Raw genomic sequence first — 19,519 nt, 5'->3', positions numbered from 1 at the left:
TTGTACAGACATATCTATGGATATAAACTTTGTAATGATATACCACAATTTCATAATTCTTTCCAAATTATTTCAAGTTCCCTGGATCGCACTTTGAGATCGTTGATCTAAAATGCTTCGCTTCGAGGTGAAGTGGAGCTCACCTGGTAGTAAAAACAGGAAGTCAAGGTAAAAGATGCACCATTACGCTAGTCTGTAAACTGTAATGGATGGTTTCCACAAACACTTTTAAAAATTATTTTCACCACTGCAAATAAATGGCTAACAGGAGATTCATTCAAAACCGCTTCATGTTTCCTGACTCATGTGAAACAATGTTGTAGAAATTGACAACGTCACAACCAACATTTAAGTATGGTAAACCGTTTTTACTTTACCTCAATCACACATATTCAGTCTAAAGAGTATAGAGCTGATGCTGCATGTGTCATGTGTGAAACTCTCTCAGGTGTACTCGGATGTCAGTTACGCATCACTCCCTGTTCGTGTCAGAAAACAAAGGCCGCGGGCGTCCCTGCGTTGCATAGCCGCTGGGGCAGCCAGACAACACCTCTAAAGCAAACAAGCTCGCCCGCTCTTTATAACAGCCGCACAATGCTCGGCCTTTGTCCCTTACAATCCTCCTCCCATAACAGGTGCCACTTGAAGTTGCTTTGTTTCTTCAATTCCAAAAGCCCATCTCTCTTTTTATTTGCCTTCCCAGCTGACTTTGTTGGTAACTTTCTCTAAATGTGCTCAACAAAACAAACAGTCTTTTATTTTGTGTGGTGCAATAAATGCATGGCTTAGCTAGTGTGCACTAGTGTGTGCACTTTGTGATGCCACTTTTATAAAAGGACACCGGTTCTTCCTGTGACAAATGACACTACTTTATATCTGCCCTGTTTTGCCCACTGGGATGTGGAGGGGACAAATATTCAGTTAGATGTGGTGGAAATCATTTTTAATGTTGAGCATGAAAGCTCATTCCTGACCTTGGAAACAGTAGTTTGACAAAACATCTGACAGTACTATCTTCCTCCAGAGCCCTGAACCCCACCTAACTGATCACTAACTCATACAGTAATGAAGATGTGTACTGTGATGCTTGTAGTGATAAAACCAGAGAATTATCACCCGCCTCTGCCGTTTCCTTCAGCTCAGGATTTTTAGACTTCATTCAGCTCACTGTTTTTGTTTTCCGGGCCACAACTTTATGTTTTTTTTTTCCGCCTTTCTTTGCTTCCTTTGCTCGTTTTGTTTCCCAAACCAGCAGGCAGCTGTTTCTCCAGTCCTTGTAGCTCGTGCACAAAGGCCCCAGATCAGAAGAGAAGCTCCTCGCCTGGAGCCGACCTGGGTTTGCTACGTCTTTCCTTTGCAACACGAAAAAAGTTGTAGATGTTGTGTGTTTGCATGAATACACGTAACACAGTGACTGATCTACATATGGACAATAGTAAAGACGTGTGGGAACATGTGAGCATGTATGATGACTACATCATCAAGCAAGACTGCGCTACATCTGAGTCGCTTCTTGGGTGTCGTTTCTTACGTGTCGTTTCTTACGTGTCGTTTCTTACGTGTCGCTTCTTACGTGTGTTTTCATAACTAATCGTAGTTTGGAGATCTCTTCTGGGCTTCCAGATGAAGGATCTTATAGTGAAGGACCCCCCTGACGCCGGTCAGTCCACAACGTCAAGACTCCTGATTTCAAGACGGCAAGTTGCGCCCAATCTACAACTTTGAAAGTTGTTTAGTGGTAAATTGGTTTAAGTCAGAGAGTCAGTAATGAGTGTAAGTGACCATCTTTGACAACATCTCCTGTTAAAGCTCCATCATCAGGCTTAGCGCACAGTTCAGTTTAGATCAATCAACAAGAGAAAGTAATGTAGTCAAGGGCAGAGTAGAGGTCAGTTACTAGTGACCATGTTAAGCTTACATGACTATTGTTTCCTTGCTCAGCCTCTTTCCCTTAATATTTTGCTGCTCATCAATAGATGATCAATAATAGCCAGACAGGTATTAATGTTATATTTGTGCTGTGGAAATAAGCTAGTTGACGAACACACTCACATGATGGTAGGTGTAATCTTAACGTTCTTGAAACGTTGTTCTTTACAACGTTCAGTGTTTTATTCTTAAAGTTCTTTTCCAAACACTCTCAGACGCTTTTTTTTTCTTCCTAATATCAGTTTCTAAACATTGTTTTACATTTTTTAAACGTTGGAACGTTGTATTCCTAACATATTCAGAATGTTGTTTCTTTAACAATTACTTTTAATTTGCCCACTTAAAAATCTAATTTGATGAAGTGATCAAAATACCAAATCTGCATTATTCTGTTTTATAAATACAGTCACTCCCAAGTATGATTAGAATATAAATGCACTTATGTTGTTGATGCGTATGACCATCCAAGCTTTTCTCCTTTTATTTTTACTCCTACATTTTTTACCTTACATTGTTTGCTTAAATTCTGTAAAACTGGGAGGTAGAATAAAAAGATGAAAGGCAGCAAAGAAAAGAAAACATGTCAGTAACTGCTGTGTTGATCCCTGTGTGCTATAAAGTAAGACATCAGTTAGGTGGTAGAGGTGCAGCAGCAAATAATTTAGCAGTGAGCCGTAGGATCATGAGCGTGCAAACATGATTGTTGACAGGAACACAAAAGGAGGTTTAAGGTAGTCTCATTCAAGCTTTGTGAAATGTCCTGCATACACAGCCATGAGCAAAGAGGGTGGGCAGGTGACTGTGTCGCAGAACACGAGGACCTACCCCCCACAGACCAATTTGGAAATGCAGTCCTCTATTCTCTCTCCTTGTGCTTTTCAATCATGACCCAGTTTTGGGGGGACAAAGCCTTTCGCACCCCTGTTGTGCTCATAATAGCTACGGCTCCAATTAATAGGGCCGTCTGTATTTTCCTGTGCGTGCATCTGTGTTGAATGATCATGGGGAAACCTTCCAATTTTTTTTCTGTGACACAAAGGTGTTGCAGACATGCTGTCTTTGCCTTTGCCCAACTCCTGCTCGAGTCTTTAAGCCTTATTGCCCTTGACACTGTGCCCTGCAGAGAGAACTAAGCCATCCCGTTTGTCTTCTTCACTGTGGACAGGGTGGGGCACTGTTTCCCTACTTTGCACCACCAGACCCCTGTGATTAAGTGGTGAGTAGCATTCTAGCCACCGAGAGCTCACCATTGGGCTTTGTTGCTAGGTTTTGCTCATTGTGATGTCTATTGTGTCTGCAGCAATGAAGAGACATCTGTTTCTTAAGCTAATTCTGGTCAATTGCCCTTAACAAAGCTCTCTAACGTGAGTGGCTTACCCAGAGAGAACAAGATACTGCCATTGTTCAGGTCATCTTGTCACTTTTGTTTTATCAATCTGTCCAAACAGATTGACTGTCGCTGAAATTAAGCACATGAAAGAATGTCGAAAGAAGTTAATGAGACGGCCGAGGTATGGAGACACTGTTTATAACGACACAAGCAGAGCATAGCCCAGCCTAAAGGATGAACCATTAACAACACCAGTTAGCAGGGAAAGATTGGTCACTGTTTTGTGTGTGTGTGTGTGTGTGTGTGTGTGTGTGTGTGTGTGTGCGTGAGCAGTTAATCCACAGTGTGGAGCCCCCCTCAAAAAGAAAAGCTTTATTTATACTTGCGCCATCTGCGGAGGCTCACACTGCGGTGCCACGCGCAAGCTCCAACACACAAAGGTGTTTCTACTTTGCGCTGTTCACCGTATGATTTCCTGAAGCACCAGAGGGCGTGCAAACAACGTGCATTGTGAAGCATCAAAAAGAGTAATCCAACCTGCAATGCAGAGCAGGAATTGTAATTATCTGGAAACTCGTATCTCATATTTACAGACTACTTTATTGCTTTTGTACAAGCCCTGTAAACAAACAAGTCAAGTATTTAATGCATTATTTTAATAGTCTGGAAACTCAGAGAAACACAAAACACTGTGTTGTTCGTTGTGTGCGATGGAGAGAGAGGGCGAGAGAGAGAGAGAGAGAGGAGGGTAAAAGAAGTAAAAAAAAGCCAAAGTGGACGTTGCAGGCAAGGTTTTTGTTCGTTATTTAATATTAATTCAAAGATGTCCAGACACAGCTTTTAACCATGATGAGCTTAAAAACCAACAAAACAGACCTTGAAAATCAATAAAATCTAAAATGATTGCATCAGTCTATCGTTGTGCTGCGCTGTGATTGGCCATTCTGTGTTCAAGACACAAGATTTAGCAAAGGGTCAACTCGCCGGGTGTATGGAAGTGTTAAAGTGAAGCAGGGTTTGAACTTCTCCACCAAGCTTCCTTTTTTTATTATTTCTTTTGCGTGTGTCGGGAATTGCAACACTGTGAATGCCGTCTTTCTGAATTTGAGGATACCCTCCAAAAGGTGTGCTTCATTATCCTCATTTGTAAGGAGATTACAGAGACATGCAAGAGTGGCCATTTGGGAACCGGTAAAGACACATTTTGCCTTTTTAGACATGGTCGTATGGACATGTTGCACAATTAATTTGAAGTTGTAACCTTTAGACCAGTGCAATATTGTGTAGCTTTTGTTATTCTTTTACTCTCTTACACCTGATATGTTATATTACACCTTTTGGTAGACTAATCAAAAATAAACCTGTTCACGTTCTACTTATGAGGCGTAAACTGCCAGCAACACACACATTTAGGTTTAATAAACTTACTGCTTGTGAAGTAATGTCGCTACGGGTGTCAACTCCTGACCTGTACAAACTGAGGGATTCCCCAAAATAAACACTCATGTCATTAGAAGTAAAACATCCCCACACACTCTCACCTAGTAGGCACACACTTCCAGCACAAACAGCAGCGAGACAAACAACAAAAAACACAGACGCAAAAGAGACAGGAATAAGCTGCAGAGCAAACAAGGGAGTGGAGCCTGAAACATTCTCAGGCAGCCGGGCTCTGGGTGTCGGGCCGAGCTCTACCTCTCACCTGCTGAATGGTGTTTGCACACACATGTGTTTGCTTGCCTGTCTGTGTGTGTCTGTTTGCACGTAGGTATGGTTCAAGGTGTAATGTTTGCTCTCTAAGGCTGCCTGACAGGTGTCTCTCAGCCAAAGCCTTATTCAGTTATGGCCTTTCAGCAGCACCGATTGCTAATGGAAAAAATAAGCTTTGTAAGGAAAGTAAATCTGAGAGAAGTCATTCATTTGCAGTCGGGCCATTGTTTCAGTGACTTTGAGAAATGGGCTGTCACGGATCGCTGCCCTAATATGTTGTCCTCCACCCATATTAATGTAACAAAGGTTATTTCATGAATACCTAAACGAGACACTAATTTACCTGTTTGATCACAGGGAAGCTTGATCTGGTTCAGCATCATTCATCCTGAATACACTGCTGATGACATCTGTGTTTCTCGGTTTTCACTTTCGCCTCTAGTAGCATTGTCTGCTCGGGTGCATATGTCATGTGACAAATGAAACGACAAAATGGACATGACGAGTAAAGATCAATCTGTTTTATGATGTGCTAAAGTTAAGTTTTGCTTTTGCTTTAGGCATAAATATGACTTAGTTTAGGTACACACATGCGTAACCGCTGGAAACTGTTCACACGCAATGTTTTATTTGATGCATTCATCCACCCCGACTTCCTCCCAGTCATACATATATCAACAATAACTGACAGATTATGTGAAAACTAAAATGTTTGTACAATGAATTAGGGACTTCTCTCGTGCAATATTGTATACAATTTGCCAGAGATTGTTTGATGTGGTTCAAGCTAGGGTTGCTCATTTTCTTAAAAAAATACACTGCTGATGACATCTGTGTTTCTCGGTTTTCACTTTCGCCTCCAGTAGCATTGTCTGCTCGGGTGCATATGTCATGTGACAAATGAAACGACAAAATGGACATGACGAGTAAAGATCAATCTGTTTTATGATGTGCTAAAGTAACATATGAACAGCAATCAATAATTCAAATTGTCTGAAAAAAAATTCTGTTATCTGTGGTTGTCGCAAGACTGTAATAACCCCGTCCAATCATTTCAATGTCCCAAATGAAGCGATTGGATGGCTACATGCCTGTCGATCAATCTGCGCACACTCTGCCCTGCACATCATTGCACATCATTTCAGCCCGTTGTCCATCCTCCCGGGACAAAAAGCACCCACATCAGCACCCATACCAGATCTCACTGCAATGCAGCAAGTAGTCGTGGGTCTGTACTCATTTGGATTGAATTGTCGGATAGATGGATGGATGGATGGATAACTTTATTAATCCCTAGTGGGGAAACTCATTTGTCACCAAAGACAACAACAGACACATACAGACAGCAACAGGCAAGGTTCACAGTGCACAACAGAACAAGAACAAACACCAGAAAATGCCATATACAACAAGACACAGTGATACAATAACTTGAATCAAGCCATAGAATCAAGCAGCTTTAAAGTTTGGATTTATTTTAGACAGTTGTAAGACATGTTGGGATAGAATGGCAGAGGATTGAGCCTTTTGAGCCAAGTTTCTTTCTAAATGTTTACAGAAATCCCAGATATACATAATAAAAAGTACATGTTTTTCTCAAATGTATCAAGAATTTTTCATGTGAACCTTTCATTTTTAAAGCAGCAGTAATACTAATCCGACACTCCAACACAGGAAGGGATATCCTTTTGTTATTTCAAATACCTTAACATTGTGACATTCCTATTTTTACTTGGGTAATGGATCTGGATCTTTCTTCCACCACTAGTGGCTACCCGTGTTGTTATCTCCAGAACCAGCCATAGGTGTCTGTGTGGGTGCACCTTAGGGAACCTGCCCTCAAAGTGGTGTTCCACCCCTCATCCCCTCTCACATACAGTGTAAACTGCATGCTCCTGCTTCGGCAGACACGCTGTCTTGTTAATTTCCTGATTGTGTAATTATATCAGGATGCTGTTTGTGCTATCAGTAATGTTGCCTGTTATTGTTTGGGCTGCGTGTGTTTATGTGAGATGAGGGCCAGTGATAACAGACTTCGACTACATGTTTGTGCTATCTAAGTCATCTGGAATAGCAGTTCCTACACTCTGAGGTCTTCACGGAGAAAAACCTTATTGAAAATGATTCATGTGGTGTCTGGAAAAGCGTACATTTAAAGCAGTTAGAATCTGATACACTAACTGTAATTGCGCTTGTTTGGAGTTTATTTAATGAGGAGTGGGGCCTGTTGGAAGAAGGCAACGGAAGGGGAGGTGTCATCCTCTCACGTCAGACATGAGGCTTTGGGCCCAGAAGTAGAGGAGGTGCAAATGAGTTTAGGTCACAAGGAAAAGGGACTAGAAGATAAGCGTGATAAGATTCACTGTGGTTGCCCGCCCTTCCTGTCCTTAGTGATGATAATCCCTCACCTTGTTTTGCCCGCGCTACCGCATGATAGAACCAAGGGCTACATGACATGTCTCTAAATAATCACTTGAGATGATAAAGGACAGACGGCTGGTTTGCACAAGTAAGACCAGCCATGCTCTAAAAAGGCTTTTTGCACTGGAGACACTAAAACTCGTTGCTTCCACTGCGTCACGTTCTTTCCTTCATGGAAATCATGAAACATTCAAATAATCCTGCTAATCTGCAGTGAAGATGCCATCCGCTTTGTTTTGTGTCAGGAACAGGCCCTCGAAGTCTAATGCGGACTATCACACTAACAAGTGCAGTCTAAAGCCTAGTTAATGCTTCTGCGTCAGGTCGACAGCGTACCGCGTCGACGCACACCTCTACGCCGTGGCCTGACGTGCACTACCCCAAAATCCTAACTACGCGTTGTGTCGACGCAGACCGCAAGCGCTGTGATTGGTCCGCTCAGAACGTAATTTCCGGCAGTTGCTTCTTTTTTTTTGTGGTCGTACAGACCACCTTGCAAAACGTTTTCTTTGCGATAAAAGCATTTACTCTTCAATTTTGATGAGCTCCGACTCTAAAACCCCTGAAACCACACAGCCACACAGCCCTGGCGGCATGGCAGTGAATTGCAGCGCGACACGGTCCCTCCACGCAGAACTTCGAATGCTCAACGACGGCGTCACGTCGAAAGCGTAGGCACGGCGTCGACGTGACGCAGAAGGATGAACTAGGTTTAAGAAGTGTAAAACCTCTTTTTTGGATACTGAAATGAAGACTGGGTGAAGGGGCTGCTTCCAATATTTGTTTTCTTTACAAAGCAAACAATCTGGTTCTCGTGCTGACGGGCCGAATGTGTGGAGATGTGAAAGTAGGCCGTGTTCGGTCTCTTTTCCAAACACTGTACCGCTCTGTGGCTCGTCAGAGTCCGTCACTACGAAGAGAACAAACCACGCTGTTAAATATCACAACCATTTGCTCCTGTTATGGATCACTCCAGCTGGAATCATATTGCAATTTGGCACTCCTCATGTAGGATGTAAGATAACAGATTGGGATACAAATCGTCTTGGAGTGTAAGCAGGACACTTTGAAAAGTCCTGCGGTCTGCAAAAAGCGCCCGTGACCTCTGTTAAGCCTAGCTTCCCTCAGATCAACACCACGGCCGTTTACTCCGTCCTATATGATGTAAGCACCCTTGATACGGGTTAGCATGTGTTCTGTAAATGTTTCTTGCCAACGGCGGCTGTCAGAATCCTTCCTGGACCTGCTTTGGAACACATCATGGAGTTTTCAATCCAACATAATGGGATCACCCTTTAAATACCCTTTCAAACAGCTCCACTAAAAGGATGTGCGGTCCGTTTCTTAGGCATTTCCTCGATCAACCTGGCTGCACTGCGTTAAGTAGACACCTGATTTGATGGTCGAGCTTTGTCAGATCGTCAAAGTCTAAGCCCTCAGGGGATAAACCACAAATCACCTGCTAAGACTCTTTAGAGACGGAGCTGAGGACTCAAATCTCCAAGTTTACCTTTCTTACCTGTTCTTAGTCCTCTTACTGCACACTCACACAGACCTGCGTCCTGAAAAGGCCAACTGGTAATCCAATCCAACACCTGCTGTAAAGACACCTGGTGTCCAGATTGACTGAGATTGCATTGCCTGGTTCTGTTTTTACACCTTGGTTGCTTCGCTTCAGAGCCTAGGTTTTGTTGTATTAATTTGGAAATGAATGCAAATTAAGAATGCATAAGTAGGCATTATTTACAGACTCAAATGGCATTCGCTTGAAGTTATTAGCTCTCTGCATAATTGATGCACTGTTTGAGATCTCATTTGAAGGGAAAGTTTGCTGTGATTTTCTGAGTTTCTGGTGTCAATGTAACGAAGATCCACATTTTTTTTGAACGGGAAATCTTGTCTTTTACCTCTACAAGGTTTTATGTGAACAACATTGTTGGGAATTAGTTTTGACCAGCACTACAAGGAAGTTTCCTTTCCCCTTTCATAACACAGATTTTGAAAAAGGCCCTTTCTAAGTCGGTGTAGCACCTTATGTAAAAGAAATACAGCTTAGAGTGGTCAACAAAAAACAGAAGATAGACATAGAATGAACACGAGAAAACAGACGAAGACGTCATTTGAACTTATTAACGTAAGCTCATGTATTAATGTGGTCTTCTGTTTTGTATATTGCATTGTGGCGTCTTTGCTCCCACATCTACCAACAACTGATGACGATGATAGTGATACAAAATAAAGTACCCATATGTATAGCATGCATGAAATCATGAAAATAATTGCAGAAGTCAAAATAAAATGGAAAATAAAATAGGTAATTTGGTAGCTTGAGACTTATTGAACAAAAACTCTGACAGTTCAGAAGTCTGGAATGTGTGCAAGGAGTAGAAGAAGTGAGGAGCTTTGGTGTAGCCAGTGAATCGAGTTTATTACCACAGCGCCTGTTGGCTTTTATTTCCATGACATGATAATGAGGCATGCACAGAGACAACTACAGATAGCAATAGGAATCAGAAGATGGAGCGTATTCACGTGTTATTTGACCACACAGTGTGTAACATTGTGACAGCAGAGGAAGCAGGTTGGACTCGTTTTCCGTTTGATCCCATTATGAGCCTACATGCCTAGAGCGTGCAAAATGACGAACTTAGTTGTCTCACCCAGCCTTTCTTTAGGTACTTAATCACCTTTAGGAGGATAGTTCCTCCTTCGGCTAACCTGCCCGTCAGCAGCATGTGATCCCCGGTAAACCGTACTTATCAAACTAAATACTTGATCCGGACCAGGCCGGCAGCTAAAGATGAGGCGCTAAGGACCGGCTCAGAGTATTGTGATTCCAGACCTAAGATAGGACAAACATCTTAGTAGGATAAATGTGACTGCTCTGTACTCTTAAATCCAACCTTTACTTGACCTGGCTGGATCGTTGCTTAACTGGCTCTTCTTCTCCTGTGTTTTTCTCAAAATACAGTGGTATTGGTGTCAAAGATGAGGTCATGCAGTTTGGTATTGGGCTAAAACAAAAGGGGGGAAAACCCCAGAGGGACCGATGCATACCACTACCACTGAGTAGTTTAAACAACAATCACCAAAGCTCCTTGTACGTACAGTATTTAATAACAGTATTCTTTATATACTGCCTTGGGAAATCTATTTTTCTAAATCTATTTAATTATTTTTTTAAAGATACCACATAGAACCAAAAAGGATATTTAGATTCCCTGAAAAAGATCTAATACAGCTCTGTGGGTTGGTGTCTCAGTCAGTATGAATGTATGAAATATGAATGGACAAATACCATTAGTGCCAAGTGAGAAAATAGTACTAAAGTAATGGAAAGAAAGAAATAATTTGTGCTGAAAACAGCTAAATAAACCTATTGCGTATTATTCAGTGCTTAATAAACAAAGATACTGGGACATTTTGTCATCCATCAAAGACAAATGCAGATCCTCCACCTCAAAAATTGAAATTGCACCTCATTTGGTTTAACACATTTCAGCCAGCAGAGGGTATCGGTACTCCAAGAGGAGATCCTCTTTCTCCCAGGCCTCATTGTCTCAGTACATACCTTTAAAGTTCCACATCTCCTCAACCTCGTTGTACTGCTTGTGTGTGGGTGGGTGTGTGTGTGTGTGTGGGTGGGTGTGTGTGTGTGTGATGTCATACTAACTTCCAGGGAGAACGGCAGGAGTCGCTGTCACACTCTGTGCTCCTGGCTGTTTTTTCTCTGTTTTCAGCTACGTCATTTGTAGCTGGTGGTATAACTAAGCTTTGCGAGATGGAGATGGATCTTCGACCAGCGGGTGAACGTACATTTGAATACCCTTCAGGGCAAATGCATGTGGGGAAGTTTCCTTCACATTGTGGAGTTTGCTAAACAGGGGCTCGTACTTTAAAAGGACCCACTCAGCCTCGATGAATGTGGTCGTAGTGGGAGTGGCGGGGTTTAGGTCTTTTTGTGCGCTTGCGTAGAAAGCCAGACATCAAATAGACTCCAGCCAGAGGTGAAAGAGAGCTGAGCGGGTTAAGAGAAATAATTAGGCTTCCAAAGGGTGCATCTCAGAGCTCATATGGTCGATGCTGAGGCAGGCATGTTATTGAGGAACATTTTGATAATGGCTAATTGTTTTGTTTTTGTTGTTTTTTAAACGTTTTTCCATCATTAACATCTAGCAAGTCAACTTTGCTTCACGTGTTGTCATTGACATTTTAATCAAGACCACAAGGTAGCGCAGAAGCGAGCAGAATCCAGTGGAACTGTAAGTCATTTAAGTCTCAGTCAGATGGGCCAACAACAGATCAACACTTCCTGCTGATGCATTACATGTACATGATGTTCTGCACTGCACCCGTGTGCAGCTGCGTCTTAACTTTAGTATTTGTTTCACCGATTGTACCTTTCTTATCCAAACTGTGGTACAAGAAGGAAGTGTCATTGTCAACAATAATACTTTACTTTGATATTCACCCTTTAATTACTCTTTGACTTCCAAATGTGACGTTAACAATATATACACTACCGTTCAAAAGTTTGGGGTCACTTAGAAATGTCCTTATTTTTCAAAGAAAAGCACTGTTTTTTTGAATGAAATATAACGTTAAATTAACCAGAAATACACTATAACACATTAAATAGTTATTTAATGTGTTAAATGACTATTTTAGGTTGAAACGTCTTGTTTTTAATGAAATATCTACATAGGTGTATAGAAGCCAGCAGCTATCAGTTTTCTAATGGTGCATGGTGTTTGCTAATCGCCTTAGAAGACTAATTGTGCAACAAAAAAAAACTTGTGCAATGATGTTAGCACAACTGAAAACAGTGCTGCTGGTGAGAGAAGCCTTAAAACTGGCCTTCCTTTGAGCTAGTTGAGTATCTGGAGCATCACATTTGTGGGTTTGATTATACTCTCAAAATGGCCAGAAAAAGAGAACTTTCATGTGAAACTCGCTAGTCTACTCTTGTTCTCAGAAATGAAGGCTATCCTATGAGAGAACTTGCGAAGAAACTGACAATTTGTCTGGGTGACCCCAAACTTTTGAATGGTAGTGTAAGTAAAAGCCAAACGGTAAATAACCAGAGGCAAAGAGCTCTTTAACTTGAGTTTGATTGATAGTGTTGAACTATCAATCAAACTAGTTACAAGTTACCAAAACTAGTTAACATGCTGGTGGATCAGCAGTCAACCCTTGTTCAAACTCTTACAGCTATAATCCTTTGGGAATTATGCACTTACCTGAAGCTCGCTTGATGATTGTCAGCCACAGACATCGAGCCTTATCGGCAGTATTGCACTAAGACTGATAAATACCCAATAGTGGCTTCTATTCCACAAGAGTAGAGTGGAACTTGTGTAGAACTTAAATTTGTAACGCCATTCACGTTTCAATTGCAACTGCTGCGACTTCCTCAACTGCCATTTTCCCAAGTTAGAAAAAGGTTGAGGTTGAGAGGTGTTCCTGAGCTGGTGCTGCTTTCCCTGGTTAATCTGGCAATTCTTTGGGTTAACTGCATGTTTGTTTTTTTGCATTTTTTTATTTTTTATTTTTGCATTGGGAGAGGCTTATGCTGTGTTCACACCAAACGCGACAAGAATTTTCTTGTTGTGTCTACCCCATCAGTTGGTGTGAACACCCAAAAATTAGTATTTTGGGTGTGAACACCCTTTTGGGTTGTTCACACCAATCGCAGCATGACAAGTTGAGCTGCCACACAGGGGGCGTGGCTTATCTCCGTAGCTTCTGTCCGGGAAAAGAGCAATCTTTTACGCTATACACTATGGAAGTAATAACCGCTAGTTCTGCTTTATACTTGTTGTGGAAGTCACAAAAAAAGAAATCAAACGCCCAACAAATTTTGTTGCGATTGGTGTGAACACGGCATTATCGCATAAATCTCTCCCAGACGGTGTAGTTCAGACCTGGCATCTCACGGTTCTCCCAATCCGGCCCGTGTGAGGTCAAACATGAAAAATAAATAAGAGATAAATGCCATGAATGCATTACAGCGGCACTGCTTTTACTTTGAAGGTGATTTATGTAGGTGCGCGCACTTCCGTAGCCTCACTGACAGGCAGTGTTGACGAATTAAACATAGCACACTGCAAACTAGCATGAAAAATGAATCCAACCTTTTAACCTTTTTTCTGGTCTCGTCGAATTATTGCTGAGAAAGTGCATTCGCCTTCCTCACAAAAATGGCAAACTATTCTTTTAAAGAAAGTCCCATGAAGCATGAAGCAAAGCACAATAGACAATTTAATCCTATTGTGATAAATACTAAATTAATACAAATCCACTTTCTTTTGGGGTACTTTTCTGGAAAAATACTGTGTCATTTGTAAGTGCCTGTTGATTGTGTGAAAAAAAAGAAAAAAGGTTATTTCTGTTCACAATTATCTTTGTCATCATTGTCATTATGATTTTACATCTCAGAAACATAATGCATATTTAAACCATTTAATCTTCTTTGTGTTGCCCTCATGATGAGCTCAAACCTTCAATTCCTTCGCTTCCTTAAAATATTGTTATTTAGCATTATGCAGTGCCTTGTTAGGCTAGAAGCTTCCTCGGGAACCTCCAGGGCCAAAGAACAGTTCTTGCAAAGTACAACAAGGCTGATGAATTGCAAACAATGCACAACAGACAGATGTGGAAGTAGAGGCCTGGACCTGGTCCAAAATGATACCTTACCCAACCTGACATGCATAAATGCACGTTCTATCCAAAAGGAACCTAAGGACATTTAGACCTCGCACTGATATCAAAATTAGTATTGAATATAATATTTCCAATACCACAGGAATAATTAGGGCATTACTTTAAAAATATATGTATTAAAAGATAATTATAACAAGGCTTATTTATTGTGGTGTACTTTGAGAACCAAATGAAGCTATGAAGAACATTGTGTTCTTGTAAAGATTTAATCATAAGCACAATGGTGAGGTCACTGCTTGAATTTTCTTCTTTATTTCTTACAGGCTGCTATCCGTTATGTTTTGGAAAGTTGTGAACACACCCCCATGTCAAGTCCCGTGGTATCACATTAAGTAGGATGACTTGACATAACGACCTTTTTTTCCAGTTTCAACAGTTGAATAATGTTAAACTGGTTAGAAAGTGCTCGTTAGCTCGTTTTGCCTGTAAAGGTTCCCTACCCCCCATTGATGTCTTCACATAAATTCTTAATTTTCTCACTCGGACGACACTAGAAAAAATATCCTTTCATATATCATAAAACGCTAATGCATTAGAGGTTAACACACAATCATGAAAATGCGCCTTCGTTTTGATTTCACAAGCATTTCATGAAACCTTTCAGAAAGTTTTTCCTCAAACTCCTGCTAATTTATGACCCTGCTTAGGGGAGAGCGAGCATGGCTCTTTGTTTCGCCATCTGCAATATTTCACGATATTTCTCCACAAACTCGTGTGGAGTATGTGCATGCTTTACTTTGCTGTTGCTTTTGATCGCAGTTTGGGTTTGATGTATCTTGAGCTTTGTATTGTTTCTTTTGAAAGTCTTCAAAGTCAAAAGACTACACGTTGTACCTCTTGTTTGGCGGTCTCCGCTCTGCTGGCGTTGTACTTCACTTCCAAAGAATGTGAGTTTTTCCAATATAAAATGTTTTTCTCCAACTAAAAGTAAATAATCTGTGCCACTTTCTTCTCTTGTAACGCTTTTTAGTTTTTACAGATGCTTTTATCCAAAGCCGTTTTGAAATGTAGAGATCCTGTTTTATACAGCAGATTTAGCTCTGGTTTATACTGCTGCCAACCAGCTGTATGTTTGATCAAGGGACACAAACACAATTTAATGTCCCTCCACCAGAGCTTTGAACCCACAGCGTGCCCTTTTGGCCCGGGCCCTGAGCCTCCCACTCTTCTGAGCTGTGCCCACTGTTGGTAATCCATCTGTGAGGGGTGTGTTCATCTCGTGTTCCTGTGCACGTTTAATCATTTTTGATGGAAGAGAATAAGAAAGAATACTTGAAACACCTTCGCAGGTTCACTTTTCTTTACTTTTGTTTGTGCACAACGTCTCGCTGTGCTTGTGGCCCACGATGGTAATGTGGAGTAAAATTCCCAGCCTCTCCTCCTTTCCATTGCAGATCTCTCTGCATGTGGATCAAATAAGAATTATCCGCTAATTGACAATTTACAGGGCTCGAGAAAATCCCTAATGGACTTGATATTAAATCCCCTTCAGATATTTAAAGTGTCTTTTTGGAGTGCCTTGCCGAAAAAGTAGGCTTTTTCTTTTTTACAAGACGGCCGAGTTAAGCCCGTCAGTGTGTCGGAATGGGCCAGCCAAGCCCAGGCGGCTGTTAGATGGGATTATGGGTAGACAGTAGGGAAGGGCAGTGCGACGCAGGGGAGAAGGGAATGGCCAGATGACTTCCAGATGGACTGCAGGCCCAGGTTCTCTCGCTGGAGATACACATTCAGCCTGGTTAACGTGTACACTGTGCTTCTTTATAATGAGATCGACTGGGTTTTATGTGGAAAGTTAGATAACATCAATTCTAAAATGGCTGTGCCCAGCCCTTTAATGTACTATTAAGGCTTTGACCAAAAAAACAAATTAACTATTGAGCTGAAGTCTGCGATCTTTGGTGTAAATTGATGATACTTTTCCTTTTAAGAGTACCATACTCTTTGACTGTTTACAGCATTTCCAAAATGCAAAATTAGTTCAAACTTTGTTTGTGTTCTTTACAGATATGGTTGTCCCCTGCAGCAGTCCAGTTTTGCCCTCTCACCACTATTTAAAGCTGAAGAGATCACAAATGTTCATTAATATGTGTATAAATTCTCATTTTTTTGGTGGCATTATTTTGTAACAGCCATGTATAGAACATGACCTCTGTGTAAAACTGCACTGTGTTCTTCTGTTGTTGCTTTCTGGTGTTCAAATAAATGACATCTTAAGAATAAATGTTGTGGGACCTTATAGGCAATGACTTAATGACTTATTCACATTATATTTTCACATATTGCAAACATTGTCTGTTTGGTTATTACAGAACAACCCTACTAACCCAGTGTATTGGAACGTATGTTTATATTCTACTAAGAAACACATTTGGATAGAAATGTAATGGCTCCCAAACCTTTTCTTTTATTAAGCATATGGTGTTTATTCTTTATTTATGATTAAGCGAACCACAATCCTTCCTTAATCAAAGCATTTAGATTTAGTTGCTGAACCCTTCCCACATGCTAGACTCAGGTCTCAGCCCTCAAAGTCCTGCACGTTGTTAACGCTCCACACTGACAATCTCCCTGTAAGAGCGCAGAACTTCCTTCAATGGAAAAAACATCTCAAGTGAACATAATCCAGGCAGCAATTATATTTCCCTCAAACATTAAGTAGCATATGAGCCTAATAGCTAGGACACAGATTCCCAAATCAGTGGTTTTGCATGTTTTATTCTCCAAACTTTAAATCAAATACTTTATATTTAAGCTAACATGCTGATGTGTTTTAGATTTTTGGATGTAGTCGTCATCCATTGGTTTCCATTTGTTTCTGTACTTTGTCGATCCTCTTAACATTTAGCAAAGAGGTTTGACAAAGAAATCAACCTCTCAAAAAGTAACTCAGACTTCATGTTCCTAACTCACATAAGTGTCGAGGCTCAGCCAATTGATCTTAATGCCATATTACAATCAATGGAAGACTATCTCAACATCAAAAACCTCACAGCACTCAACATATACAATCACCAGAAATACTGGTTTGGCTCTTTAAGCAAGTCACACTAACCAAAACTATACTATGACAGCTAAACAAATGTAATCACTATTATCAGGCCGCTTCTGACTCGCTCAGGATTTCAAGATAACCGGCTTGTGATTTGTTGATTTGACTGGACACTTTCTGTGAAGAGCCGCCCTTCATGTGAAATGCAACAACGGCTGAGAAAAGATAGAGAAAGGGGTGCTGACATGAACCAGGACCGAGGCATCAGCATAACTCATGATCTAATGAGAGTGGTGTGTGAGACCCCACTGCCGCCACATTCCTTTCAGCCAATGGCCTTTACTTTGATTTCTGTTTACAGACCTGTTCAGCATTTACTAATTTTAACTCAAGCAGATAGTCTACTGTAAGGGCTTCTTCTTCTAATGGACAGCACTATGCAATGGCCAAGTGGCCGTCTTTATATAATTGTGTGGGGCAAGTAACATAGTACAACCAGAGCAAGCAGCGCAGTGAGCGACCGTTATTGAGTTACGCTGTATAGTAACGAGTGCAACAGGCAGAAAAGGGCCGTTTATTTACGCTAGCTACGGTTTACGCTATTATTATAACACAAACTATGATCTTGTCCTCACTAACGCTAACCAAGTAGTTTTGTCTCCTAAACCTAACCTGCCATTTCACAATGTTAACCATAAGATATTGTGCTTTTCTACTCAAAGCTTTAACTCTACATGTCATAATTCACACCCATTCATACACTGATGGGAGGAGCTACCATGCAAGGTGTTACCTGCCAATCAGAAATATCTCAACATTCCCATTTACACACCTCAGGATCGGCCTACAGGAGCCATTTGAGGTAAAGTGTCCAAAGACACGTCGACATGGACTACAGAGCTGGGGGTTTCTGCTGACTGAATGCAGGAAGAGTTCATTGAGCAAAAGACTTCTGGACCATGACCTCTGAAAAACAGCAACGTTTTTGAAGACTCATCAAATGAGAGAGGGTTGATTTAAATGCTCAGCTTGTTACAGGCAAACAAATTCTTCAAATGGACTGCTTATGTTGGCTCGCAGTTTCCTGTGACATTTTCTCCAATGTCAATAAAAACAAACTATCTACGAGGAACCCGATTACACTTGATGCAACATTAATAAAACTACTTAAAATGGATTTCATTTTGAAGTGAGTGTCATGTAATGTTGTACAATGGTGAATTGAATATGACAAACAATTAGAGGTATGAAAATGTTTATTCATCAGGTGTGCAAAACCGTCAATATATTCAAAAATATTAAAATGAAACATAAAATAAAGGGACAATGCACAAATGCATGAGGGATCACCATCATATCCTGCAGGTTCTCTCCTTGTAATGCATGTTCAAGCTGTCCTTGCTGTAATGTACAGAGAGCCTCTGCTTTCAGCTGTCCTGCCTACTCAGCCTGTTTTGTACTTGCAGTCTTACAGGATTTCTTTCCAAGTAAGTCCTTAGGGAGTGGGATTTGTGTGCAGCTCTTTTTTCCAGTACTCACCATGGCTTAACAACGGTTCTTTAAGCCTACATCTGGTTGCTGTCCCGTTTCCCTAAAATATAGTTTGGAGTCATGAGTTTGGACCTTTGACAAACAACCACAACCATTATGGCTTAATCGTAAGCAAGCATCATGCACTACCATAGACCCGTACAAGATAATTAAATAAGGCCTTTACACTAACAACTCTCACGATGGACGTTCCTTTGGTGCATCTTTAACTTACTTATGTTACTCTGCATGTAAATCATGGGAAAAGACCAATTTAACTGGATTCTTAGATTAATTTTTCTGTCTACTATATGCTGATATGATCAATCTCAGCTGGACTTAATGAACTTTTACTCTACACATCAAGGAGTAGCAAATCTCATTTTGGCTCATGCATAATTAGGACTTAAAGCTGGTAACTTTTTTAATCTGTGATGTCTTTTGGACATCAACCCGAGCTGCACCTACTTCACAAGGCCGGCCTTGTATCTTTTTCTTATTGTCAACAAAAGCTATGAAAATATCCAAACCATCAATGTTTTGATCTGCCATATCAATAAGCAACACCGATGCACAGGTGAAGAATACATAAAGCTTATTTGTTGTTAAGGCTCTGATCTTGTCATTCCCCACAAAGCGCTGCATAGCAGGGAGAGGCCTGTGGCTCGTGACGGCTGACTGCAATCATAGGCTCTGTTGTCACGGAAACATAGCACACCCAAGACTTCTCATTGGATTTGTTGACAATAAGAAAAACAGAATAACTGCAGCCTTATTCATAAAGCATGCTGTACCCAGGCGGTGCTCTACAAGAAATGCTCAAACCATCAGTGCTCAGATGAACACATCTCTCTCATTCTCCTCAAGGACAAGCACACCAATCGTTG

General features: G+C 41.0%; 1 protein-coding gene across 5 annotated transcripts in view; it reads left to right on the top strand.

Moving 5' to 3' along the window:
- Positions 1–19,519, top strand: part of brip1 (BRCA1 interacting helicase 1) — an 84,559-nt gene that overhangs the window by 60,512 nt on the left and 4,528 nt on the right. For 4 of the 5 annotated variants that reach the window (XM_068585703.1, XM_068585704.1, XM_068585705.1 and 1 more), the window contains one exon: positions 16,118–16,287. The exons of the other annotated variant lie outside the window; for it this stretch is intronic. In XM_068585703.1, the coding sequence (XP_068441804.1) occupies positions 16,118–16,168 (51 nt within the window). In that variant the 3' untranslated portion in view covers positions 16,169–16,287. Of the gene's footprint in view, positions 1–16,117; positions 16,288–19,519 lie in introns of those variants that run through there. 5 annotated transcript variants of the gene reach the window in all.

This window comes from Clinocottus analis, unplaced genomic scaffold, assembly GCF_023055335.1.
Source record: "Clinocottus analis isolate CAN_PGR_092001 unplaced genomic scaffold, fCliAna1.0.p SCAF_2, whole genome shotgun sequence".
Taxonomy (NCBI): Eukaryota; Metazoa; Chordata; class Actinopteri; order Perciformes; family Cottidae; genus Clinocottus; species Clinocottus analis.
Note: the sequence above shows the minus strand (reverse complement) of the source record. Positions and strands in the feature narration are given on the sequence as shown.